The following is a 12,184-nucleotide window of genomic DNA, read 5'->3' as shown; positions in this document are numbered from 1 at the left end:
TCTAAAATTTCTACTCCCTCATATCTCATTTCATGTCCAATTCCAGGCTTTCTTTTTTACATGAACACTTAACCACTATCTCATGCAACGTACTTACTTACTTGGTTCTTTTCTTTTCTTTTCTTTTCTTTTTTTTTTTTTTTGCGGTACGTGGGCCTCTCACCGTTGTGGCCTCTCCCGTTGCGGAGCACAGGCTCCAGACGCGCAGGCTCAGCGACCATGGCTCACGGGCCCAGCCGCTCCGCGGCATGTGGGATCTTCCCGGACCGGGGGCACGAACCCGCGTCCCCTACATTGGCAGGCAGACTCTCAACCACTGCGCCACCAGGGAAGCCCACTTGGTTCATTTTGTGACTCTCCCACTCAGATATAAGCTCAGGGAACATGAGGATTCTGAGTTATTCGTGACTACATTCCTAATGCCTAAAACAGCCCTACCCCTTCATTCCTTCCTTCCTCTCTAATGTTTATTTAATGAATCGCCACTAGCCTTTGTGTAAGTTTTTTCATTCCGATAGAAATAATCCTTAAGTGTGGTTTAATTGTAATATTGTTAACACAAATTCGTGTGTCCAACGCACAGTGAGGACAAACAAACTGAAACGTCAGAGTTTGGAGCAGAGAGAGGTTTACCTTAAGCCCATGCAAGGAGACAAAGCCTCGAGCTCCTTGAATGGTTTCGGCAAAGCATTTTTAAAGGCCAGGAGTGGGGGTGGGTCGCAGGGTAGGTGATCAGCTTGTGCACAATTCTCTGATTGGCTGATGGTGAGGCAGCAAGGTGGTGTCACAGGGGTTAACATTATGAGTCCTTAGGCTCCAGGAGGCCTGAGAAAAACTACTCAGGGTAGTCAAGTTGTTCTTCCATTTGGTGGGGGGTTGTCACATCTGCAAAACAACTCGGGAAATTTGCATCAAATCTAGGTGCTTCAGAGAGGAGCTAAAGCAGAGGATATGGGGGAAGGCCTGTCCCGGGAAGGCTCCCATAGGGTCCTGCTCGGTTACAGTATCTTTATGAGAGTTTTCATAGAAATAAACTAATGAAAGTCCTTTGATAGAAATATCTCTAGATGTTGGTTCTGCTCCAGAGCTGCACATTGTAGGATGGGCAGTTCACTCTTTCCCATTGAAGGCAGTTCACTGAGTATATAATAAAGTAAGAGTTAATTCTTATGCCTTTGTAGGGGCTTCTCACGCTATTGATTTCTCCTGTTAATAAATCCATTGAGAAAAAAGAAAACATAGTCACCACAGTGACACTGCTGTTGCTTCAGTAAATGGCATCAAGAGAACAGAAATACAAACAAATCTCTTTCAGTAGAAATAGGCTTTGCACAACAAAGAAACAAAAAAGGAATTTACATGTATTTGGAAGCATGACGTTTGTTTATGAACAAAATCTGTGGTGTGAGTGCTTTTAAGCATGGGTGCACAGGGATTTAGGAGGATTCTCTTCCTGTTTCTGGAAGTCATTAACAAAAATATCAGTAACACTAGTGATTCAGGTATAAAAAGGAATCATTCCTTTTTGGTTTTCTGCTTTGGCTTTCTTTTTTTTTTTGCGGTACGCGGGCCTCTCACTGTTGTGGCCTCTCCCGTTGCGGAGCACAGGCTCTGGACACACAGGCTCAGCAGCCATGGCTCACGGGCCCAGCCACTCCGCGGCATGTGGGATCTTCCCGGACCGGGGCATGAACCCGTGTCCCCTGCATCGGCAGGCGGACTCTCAACCACTGTGCCACCAGGGAGGCCCTGCTCTGGCTTTCTTGAGGTGGGTTGCTGTCTTCCTGTGGTGCAGGATTAGCAATGATTAGCATTCCTCATCTGGGGTTCTCAGTTGGAAATACGTCCAGCCTTTGCAGCCTCCTGTCGCCAGGAGCACGCGAGTTGCTCAGCCGTTTCCGTGATTTAAAAAACGAAACAAAAATTATTTCTGTCAAATTAGATATTAAGTCACAGGAAAAAGATATTTTTTACACAGCTGTCATTTGAAAGCAAACTATTTATAAATGAAAGAAAAGATACTAATCAAATGAACAGACTGCAGATACCCCAAGCACCTTTTTCTTGTCTTGAGAGTCAGAGGTTGGTAACCTTGGCTTTTCCTACCCCCATCTCTCTTCTCCATCAGTTGGCACAGTTATAGATTTTACTTCCCTGGTGATTCTTCCTTTGGTTTCCATTTTCCCTGCTAATCCTCTGTCACACCCTCTGCCTGTTACTTGAAGACTGTTTACAGTTTGTTTCTGTTTTCTCTACCTGTAGTTGCTTCCTCCGGCAGTTCATCTTATTTGCCACCTGAATTTTCTTACATCATCATCCCTATGCAAACAAGTTCTGATATGGCCGGTTGGAGCCGGATGAGGTGCACGCCCGTCAGGGTACATTCGGGCCCGTCAGGGTACATTTGGCTCGGGCTCCGGCCTGCCTGTAGCTTCACCACTCACTGCCCCTTTGGGCTCGCTTAGATCCAGCTAAGCTACAGCAGTCGCTCTTTCCCACTCACACCCCGATCTTTCTCATCTCCACACCTTTGCTCTCTGACATTGTCTTTTTGTATAATTTTTCCTAGATTTCAAGGCCCCTTTTCAGTGCCACCCGTTTCCATGAGGGCCTTTCCTTATGCCCTGAGCCACGGTGATCCCTTTTCTGCCTTTGGACTCTTGTAGAACCTGACCTTGTTAAATTTTTCTTAGTAGATATGTCCTCCTGAATGGGTATTTCTTACCTCTCACCCTCTTGCATGCCACACCCAGCCCTCAACGTTTGCTCCTGTTGCAGTACAGTGCCTTGTAACCTACACACTTAACAGAAATTCGTTCGACTTAATGGGTTTTTTCTTTAGGTCACCGTACAGTGTTTAAATTATACTGACAACTTTGCCACATGGAAATGTCTGAAAATTAAGACTAGTTTACTTCGACAGATCATCGTTACTTAAGGAAAATTCTTTGCTCATGTTTTTATTTCATAATAATGGAAGGGATCTCAAGACATAAGCGTAAAGCAAAAGTCATTTTAAATGCTGTTGATGGTGCCGCTCTACTACCTATAATCACTGTCCTGTTGTAGCAGCATTTGGGGATGGGAATAGGTTAAGCTAGTCAACGGTACGTTATGAAATTTAAAACTTCCTCTCCCCCCACCCTTACTTTTATAATTCAAAAAGGTGTAACATCTAAATTCTCAGCATTTAGTCTTCAGATATTCTCAGGGATAGCTCCTTCTTAATTTCCTGGTGAGTGTGTGAGTGGCATTGTATAGCTATATGGAGACCTTGATCTTTCTGAGCTCTCTAGGGAAATATGCACTCTATTTGGTATTTAAGGAAATGTCCTCGCAAGGTTTGATTATGAGTTCCGTTGGACTTACCTGGGTCTTCTTGAAAGTGTTGGTCTCATTTTTCATATATAAAGTATCTTACATCACTTCCCTCATCCTTTCTCCCTCACTGGCTCAACCAATCAAATGTCATTTCCAGCTCCCTAAGGGGGACCTCAGACTGGGCTTTCAGTGCATTTTATATATTTGCTCATCTCACCGGAGCACATGTCTCTCTTTCAGCTCATGACACTGAGAGGGTCAGTGCTGGAGGATGCCATACCCTCAACGGCAAAGCACTCGACGGCCCGGGGACTGCCCCTGAAGGAAGTGCTGGAGCACGTGATTCCCGAGCTCAACGTCCAGTGCCTGCGGTTGGCCTTCAACACCCCCAAAGTCACAGAGCAACTCATGAAACTGGACGAACAGGGGGTAAGTGGGGCTTCCAGGGGAGAACATTCTTGCTGCTCAGGTTTCCACTAGGCATCCAGAATACAGACCTGAATAGTTCCTTTTTTTTTCTTTTGCGGTACGCGGGCCTCTCACTGCTGTGGCTTCTCCCGTTGCGGAGCACAGGCTCCGGACGCGCAGGCTCAGCGGCCATGGCTCACGGGCCCAGCCGCTCCGCGGCATGTGGGATCTTCCCGGACCGGGGCACGAACCCGTGTCCCCTGCATCGGCAGGCGGACTCCCAACCACTGTGCCACCAGGGAAGCCCTGAATAATTCTTTTTTGATGGGGAAAACTGATACTATTTTTTGTGAAGGATCTTCTCTTTTCAATTATTCACTTTCTTTTTTCTTAACTCTGAACTCTGAACATTTCTCATGTGTTGAAATTCTCTTTATCAGGACTGACTGATACAGTACTTAAACAATGTTCAACTCTTTTGGTAATCTTCCATAAATGCAATGAATTTTTCAAATACTCCAGGAATAAGTAGTAGCAATAACAATAATAACAGTAGCTAACACTAATGAACATATTCACCAGGCTCTGTTTTAAGTACCTTAATATGTTATCCCAACTATTGCCCCAGCCCCAAGAGAATGATACCATTTTTATCCCCATTTTAGAGATGAGACAGAGAGAGGTTCAGTAGTAAGTCCAAGTTCACACAGTTAATAAGTTCAAAGCCTGTACTGGGAGCCACTACTCCACACCATTCTTAAAAGCTTTAATTTTTAGTCTATTAATACCACCAAAAATGTATTTTAGCTGAGGTGTTTAAATAAAAAATTCAAAATTTAAAAAATCTGGGTCCTAATTTGTAATAAAATGAAAGTGCTCAAGATTTTCTCTCTTCCATATTTCCTATACCTTAATGTGGAGCCATTGATCCAGATACAAATGAGTGATAGGATAATCCATATAGAGGAGGCGGAAGAGTAGAGAATGCAGAACTATAATCTGGAAAATCCACTAACCAGAGAGTGTATACACATTCTACTTGGAATCATTTGAGCATATGGGCTAGTTTTATTAGATGTTGTATCTATATACTCTTATTTTAATTTCTTTCTTTGAATATTTTAGCCATATTGCGTCCTGGCAGTGAGTGGTAGTAGCTTTCCCATTGCACTTTTTAAAAATTCTTCCAAAAGTAAAATTGGTCCAGTTACTGAATTCCATTTTATAAACAGATTTTGATGGTATTTTTTTAATTAGGAAAAAATTTTGAATTTTGTTAAAATGAATGGTAGTTCAAAAAAATCAGTTTCAAGGAATATTCACTCTTTTAAATCAGCTGATAGGAATATATTATTAGGAACCAATATTTGGATGTAACTTTTCTAATCACTGCTCCTTTTGTCCATTCATCTCACTTATTGTAAAGCATAGCTAATGTCTATTTCATATGTATATTTCAAATAGGCTGTGAGTATCCATGTTTATAACATGTAAATTTGAGCACTTTGAATGCTTCAGAAGACTACTGATACATAAACTTAACTATTTTGGGTGCTGTTCTTCCAATAAATATTTTGAGCATTTATTCTAACAAAGGAAGAGTAGAAAAATAATGATTAGGTTCAACTTTACTGATTCAGTCTTTTCAGTTACTACACTTTTCAAGGAAAAGAACAACATTTAGACATTGATAATATAATCATATACTGCACATTCTAAATTCAACAGATTATTTTGTGTAAAGGAGGTATTTTCTTCCTTTTTCCCTTTGTTTTACTTACATTAAATTTAAAAATGGGTGCTCCAATTGTAGACATTGTATGGGCTCTCTGTCACATTTTGTGCCCTCTCTTAGTGTTTACAAAATGTTGGAGATGGGGCTGCTCTGTGATAAACACTATATGGTCCCGTCCACACAGGAAAGAGCAGTATAATGAGGTTAACTTAAAGGTACATTTGTTTAATTCACAAAACTGCCCATTATTCTGAAATGATGGGTTTCTTATTCTGGGGGATATTAAACTATCCTTTCCTTCATAAATTATTGACGATAATATGTGTTAGTCATCTTCTTTAATCCCTTCCGGCAAAATTAAAATTTGGCAGTCTAGGTGAGTCTCCCCAATTTTATTTTGGAAATTTTACTAAATTCTAGGCAGTAGAATCTAGACGTTTAAAACCTGCTATTCTGTATGAGCAGCTCTTTATCTGAACTAAGGGACACCACCACTTGGCCTCTCTTTCCGTTTATATATTCATAGCGTTTAAAGCCCAGAATTATACTGATAAAAAACAGAGGACACACGTACTTAGGTGTTTAGTCTGGGGAGTCATATTTTTGGTAGGAAATTTTATTAATGCCTTGAAATCCTTGTGAGAAACTAATTATTTCAGTGCCTTTACAAATACAGATTTTGAAAAAGAAATGCTTGTAAGTGCAGTACATTATGCATTTGAATCTTTGCAAAGCATTTTTAGTTTCCATCTGTGTCATCACTTTTTGAAATTTCATGCTTTGTACATCCTTATATTTAAAGAGATTGATAGTATGAATACCAAAAAACTGGACTCACTGAAAGGACCTTCTACATCTCCCTTTAAGTTTTATTTAAATAAAGAAAACACTATTTGCTTGCTATATTGTGGCATTTTGCCTTTCAGATCTTTGGTGCTTTTTTCTTTCTTTCTTTCTTTTTTTTTTTTTTTTCATCTTACCATTTAAAAATGAAATGAACAGAAGAGCAGATGTAAGTTATATCTATATACTATAAAAGATAGTATTTCACAAAAATATAAAAATTTGTTTTTCATTTGACTAGACTGATATTTATGTGGGAACTGAAGTAGGTATTTTAATTCCCAAAGTTTTAAGAAATGATTGTATGCTTTGTGGCTTACCCATGCTTTCACATTCACCTTCCTGATACCTTCCTGGGTTTTTCACTATTGATTGATGTCCATTTCCATTATCATCTAAAGGTCAATAAGAAGATGAAATAACCTGCCAATGATTTCACTTTGTCAAGAATTTAGAGCAGTTTGTGACCCAGCAAATTTAGATCAACTCTGGATTTAGTTTTTCCATCATGGTCCTACATCTTCACGTATTAGATAATTGAGAGCATCTCTTATGATGAAAACACATTAGATAAATATATATGTTTACTTATCACACTGTTCTAAGCTCTTTACCAACATCATCTGATTTAATCCTCACGGCACCCGTGGGCAGTAGGTTCCAGTTATTGGCCTGTTTTATGATTGAGAGGATCGAGGCTTTCAGAAGCAGTGCCACTTTCCCTTAGGAGTCCTGAACACTGGGTACGCGTTTGCACGATACTACCTTTTGTTTTTAAGATTTGCAAGTTTTCATCTCTTTTTGCACATCTCAAATTATTTTGGCCCTCTACACTACACTGTGAAATATCAGGAATTTCAGTATCTATTCAGGCCAACTTTTAAATAATATGGCTAGTTCAGTTACTTTTAAATTTGCCATATTAATGCCGTTTTTCTTCATCAGTCATTAAAAAACACCTTTATCTCATCTACCCAGTGCAAGAGAAATGAAAGGTCATTATACCAGGCTCTGTTTCAAGGAGTTCACACGTGTAAAGCACTTACTGCGCATGAATAATGATAAAATAATAACTCATTAGTCCTTTATAGGTATCATTTCATCTTTATCAGCATCCTGTGAGAAAGCTGCTGTTATAGATAGTATAATATACTGTGCTTAACTTTCAGAAGTAAGCGTAACTTTTCAAATTCAATAAATGCTAATTGAGTAACCACTCTTTGCAGATTGTTAAATACTGTAGAAAATAAATAGGCTAGTAAGACACAGTCCTTACCTTTGAAGGAGACAAAGTCATAAATTACTGTAATGAAAGGTAGGGTTAATATAACGAGTATAATAAGAGAACTGCAAACAGACAAGCCAGTGGGGCCAAGTCATGATTGGTTAGATGGGTCAGGATGAAACGGATCAGGATGAAACAGACCTTTCATCAGACTAGAGAATAAGCCGTACGGTGGTCTAGACTCAGAACAATGAGAACAAAGCGCAGCAGGACAGAAGCACAGAATGTGGTTATGGGACAGCAAGCAGTCCTGCTGAGCAGGAGTGTAAGGCAGTAATAAAAACAGATTACTAAGCCAGGAACTGAGCAGTGACTAAGCCAGGAACTGTGTGAAGCAATTTACATGAATTATTTTAATTAACCCTTAGAATCCTTTGATATAGGTGCTATTATTGTTCTTGCTTTGCCGACAGGAGCACCGAGGCACAAAGAGGCGGAAGGACCCCGCCAGGTCACAATTAGGATCTGGGGGAGGCAAGTCTTGCATCCAGGCATTCAGGCTCCAGAGTCCACTTTCTTACCCAATACACTGTATACCCCATCCTCCCCTCCCCTCCCCTCCCCTCCCCTTGAGTGGGAGAAGGAACTGGAAATATGGATCCAAGTTTTATTGCTACAGGCTACAGTGCCCAATATTAAGTATAACATGTAAAACCCAAATAGGATCAGAATAGAGCTTAAAAGTAAAGTGCAGTTGCCAGTTTGCAGAAGAGAAAATTGGAAGACCTGTTTTCATTAGGAAATGTCAAGGTTCCTGTACACAGTAGTGATTTTACCTAAATGAGTATCTCCACTGTTTTTCTAGATACTTATTAAAAATACAAAGAAATGAAAATATTTGTTGGATTCTCTATTTAAAATGTTGCCCTTCAAGTTATTGAAGTGAAAGGGGAAAAGTAACCATATCTAATTAGGTCTGTAATATACATCTCAAGAATAGATGTAAGGAAAGAAGCAGTGTTTATTTGATAATGAATAGCACTGTTCCTTTGATTAAGGGCATGGGTGAAATTCTCTGCTGACTTAGCCTGTTCATTGCCCTGGTGCATTATTCTATTGAAGATAAATGAGTTTGACTAGCCACTTTCCTCTTTGATTCAGGCAGCTGGATTTAAAGAATGAACCATAGGGAAAACAATTTTTCCAAAACCTGTTTTCTATGAATGAAGCTTTGGCAGAACAATGACCATTTCTGAAATTTCAATCTTCTTCTAGATTATGGTATCAGCTAATGAATGTTGAAAGTTCAGATGGCCACCAGATGGGTTCCGTATGTACATTATCAGGAAGACATATACACGACTGTCCTCAGGTCAGAGAAAGGAGACAGTGGCATTGGTTGCTTTGTCTCGTCTGTTCACAAGTAATGATTACACGGGCTCATCCATGCTCTTTTGCCTGGCTGAGGCTGGGGTGGGTGACTGGATGGGGTCCTTTCCAGTAGTAAGATTTATGATTAACATGACTGATAGCAGTAGCATTTGGAAGATGTTTGGCTGGGTAGGACTGCAGTTTGCAGTTGAAGGAGCTCAGCATGTCTAAGACTTGCAGTGCGGATTCTTTGGTTCACAATCCAAAAAGACAGAGGAACTGTTTGCAGATACTTCAGTCTTTTTGATTTTAAACTGTGAATTGTGCTTTAAATTCAGGACTTTAATTAGCTAATATCTTCAAATGATCCAAAAATCAAAGTATTTACATTGAGGGATCCCATTTCCACCCTGTTCCTGTCCCTCACCTCTCTTCTCCCCTATATTACCACTTTTATTAGTTTCTTATGTATTCCTATGTTTCTTTATACAGATATACCAGATATGCATATGTAGTCTTAGTTCCCTTTTTCTTATACAAAATATAGCATGCTGTAAACGTTTGCTTTTTCACTTAGTAATATATTTTGGAGACCTTTCTATGTCAGTACACAGAAAGTTTTCCCATTGTTTTTATGGCTGCATAATATTCTGTTTTGTTGCTGTACCATAGTTTACTTCATTAGTTCCTCTATTAATGGACGTTTAGATGGATAACAGTGTTCCTATTACAGACAATGCTGCAATGAAGAGCCTTTTCCTGTGTAATTGAAATTCATCTTAATGTCAAACAATACAAGTACATAAATCATCATTTTAATACCCAATATGAAGCTTTCTATTTTTGGGAGAACTTTTGCACAGCATGTTATTAGATAAGATTATTGTGTGTGTGTGTATAGAATATTTCCTTTACATTATGCCAAAGATAAAAATAGATTAGAATCTGTCTGTGCACATGTATATAAATAATTTTGACAGCATCTCTGTCAGATTTTTTTAAAATGATCTTTCTACCCAGTATCCATATGTCTTTTTTTTTTTTTTTTTTTTTTGTGGTACGTGGGCCTCTCACTGTTGTGGCCTCTCCCGTTGCGGCCTCTCCCGTTGCGGAGCACAGGCTCCGGACACTCACGCTCGGCGGCCATGGCTCACGGGCCCAGCCGCTCCGCGGCATATGGGATCTTCCCGCACCGGGGCACGAACCTGTGTCCCCTGCATCGGCAGGCGGACGCTCAACCACTGCGCCACCAGGGAAGACCCCATATGTCATTTTTTTTAAAGCAATTTAATTTTTGTTAGTAAATTTCAGTGAAGATAAATTTTCTACCTACCATTTTTTTGCCCCCAACACTGAATTTTTCCAGTCTCTTTGTCATTCTTTTTGGAGGACAATACAGTGGTAAATCTTGAGGAAGTAGTTAAGACAGTTATCATGTTTATGAAGAACAAGCCAAAGTAAATGCTATCAATGTGAATCATGAGGATTTGAAAAAATGACCAAGGTCTTCATGTCCAGTAATGGCAGAGTAGCTTGTCTCAGACCAGCCCACCCACTGAGAATAACCAGAAACACTGGACAAAGTGTTTTTTAAAAATAAATTTGGACTTCTGCTTTTGGAAGTATGGGGTAGATGTAATTTTCCCCTATTCTTCCTGCTAAGTACAGCTAAAAACCTTGTACACTGTATATAAAGCAGACATGAATCTGAAAGGTGGAACGAAGGAAGCAGATTGGCTGGGGAACTTGGGATAAGGAACGACATAGTGGTCACTCACGATAAGAACGGAAATAGAGAGGAACTTCCTCAGCTTGATTAAAAACAGCTACAAAAACCCTACAGCTTACATCACAGTTGGTGAAAGACTTAATGGGAACAAGTCAAGGATGTACACAGTCTCTATTGCTATTCAACACAGTACTAGAAGTTCTAGTCAGTACAATAAGGCAAGAAAAGGAAATAAAAGTCAGGTGGATAAAGGGAAGGAAAATATAAAATTGTCCCTATGTCAAATGACATGATAGTATATGTACAAAACCCCAAGGAATCTACAAAAACTTTCTAGAATTGCAAGGTGTGTCCAGCAAGGTTGTATGATTCAACATCAACTCACAAAAATCAGTTGGATCTGTTTTAATGAACATGTGGAAACTGAAAATAAAATACAATACCGTTTACAATCCTTCAATAAAAAATGAAATAGCTGGGTATATACCTAACAAAACATGTTTAGGACTTGTATGCTGAAAACTACAAAACACTGATGAAAGAACTCACAGAAGACTTAAATAAAATAAAGAAACATACCATGTACTTGGATTGAAAGACTCAACCTATTAATGATGTCAATTCTCCCCTAATTGATATCAGTTTAACACGATCGATATCAAAATTCCAGCAAGATTTTTGAAATTATAGACAAAATTATTCTGAAGTTTATATTGAAAGGCAAAGGAACTAGGATAGCCAAAACAATTTTGAAAAAGAATAAAGTGGGAGTAATCATTCTACGTGATTTCAAGACATTATATTATATTGGTATAACTACAGTAATCAAGACTGTGTCTTATTGGAAGGATAGATGCATGGATCAATGGAACAGAATAGAGAAACCAGAAATAGCTCCACACAAATATATCCAACTGATTTTTTTTGACAAAGGTGGAGGAAGGATAGGCTTTTCAAACAAGGGCGCCAGAACAATTACATAGACAAAATAATGAACTTGACCGAAATCTCACACATTATACAGAAATTTATTCAAATGGATCATAGTTTGAAATGTAAAACTATAAAAATTTTTGACAAAAACATAGGAGAAAATTGGGGGACCTGAAGATTGGTGAAGAGTTCTTAGATATAACACCAAAAATTATTTCTCTTCTAGAAAAGAGATAATTGAGAAACTTGGGTTCATCAAAATTAAATCATCCTGCAGCACTTTTTTCCTTGGACATTTGCTGATTTGTAAGAGGCTTGGGGCTTAAGTATAGCATAAAGCTGCAGATAAGAAGTTAGGTGACAGTTCAGAGTTTTCATTAATTTCATGGGGGCTGCAAAAATAAAAAATAGAGATCAAGGGTCACTGGAGAACTTGGGATTTGTTTTTAAAAAATCAAATTGAAATTCTAGAACTGAAAAAACAAAAACAAAAAGTTAGGGGCTTCCCTGGTGGCGCAGTGGTTGGGGGTCCGCCTGCCGATGCAGGGGACGCGGGTTCGTGCCCCGGTCCGGGAGGATCCCACATGCCGCGGAGCGGCCGGGCCCGTGAGCCATGGCC

The 12,184-nt window shown here is 39.4% G+C and overlaps 1 protein-coding gene across 14 annotated transcripts in view; it reads left to right on the top strand.

Annotated features, from left to right (window-relative positions):
- The window catches only part of SIPA1L1 (signal induced proliferation associated 1 like 1), a 522,661-nt gene that overhangs the window by 400,067 nt on the left and 110,410 nt on the right, over nt 1–12,184 (top strand). For all 14 annotated transcript variants that reach the window (XM_073800311.1, XM_073800310.1, XM_073800309.1 and 11 more), the window contains one exon: nt 3,562–3,750. In XM_073800311.1, the coding sequence (XP_073656412.1) occupies nt 3,562–3,750 (189 nt within the window). The remainder of the gene's footprint in view (nt 1–3,561; nt 3,751–12,184) is intronic.

Source organism: Tursiops truncatus, chromosome 2 (genome assembly GCF_011762595.2).
Source record: "Tursiops truncatus isolate mTurTru1 chromosome 2, mTurTru1.mat.Y, whole genome shotgun sequence".
Classification (NCBI taxonomy): Eukaryota; Metazoa; Chordata; class Mammalia; order Artiodactyla; family Delphinidae; genus Tursiops; species Tursiops truncatus.
This window is presented reverse-complemented; position numbering and strand designations above follow the sequence as displayed.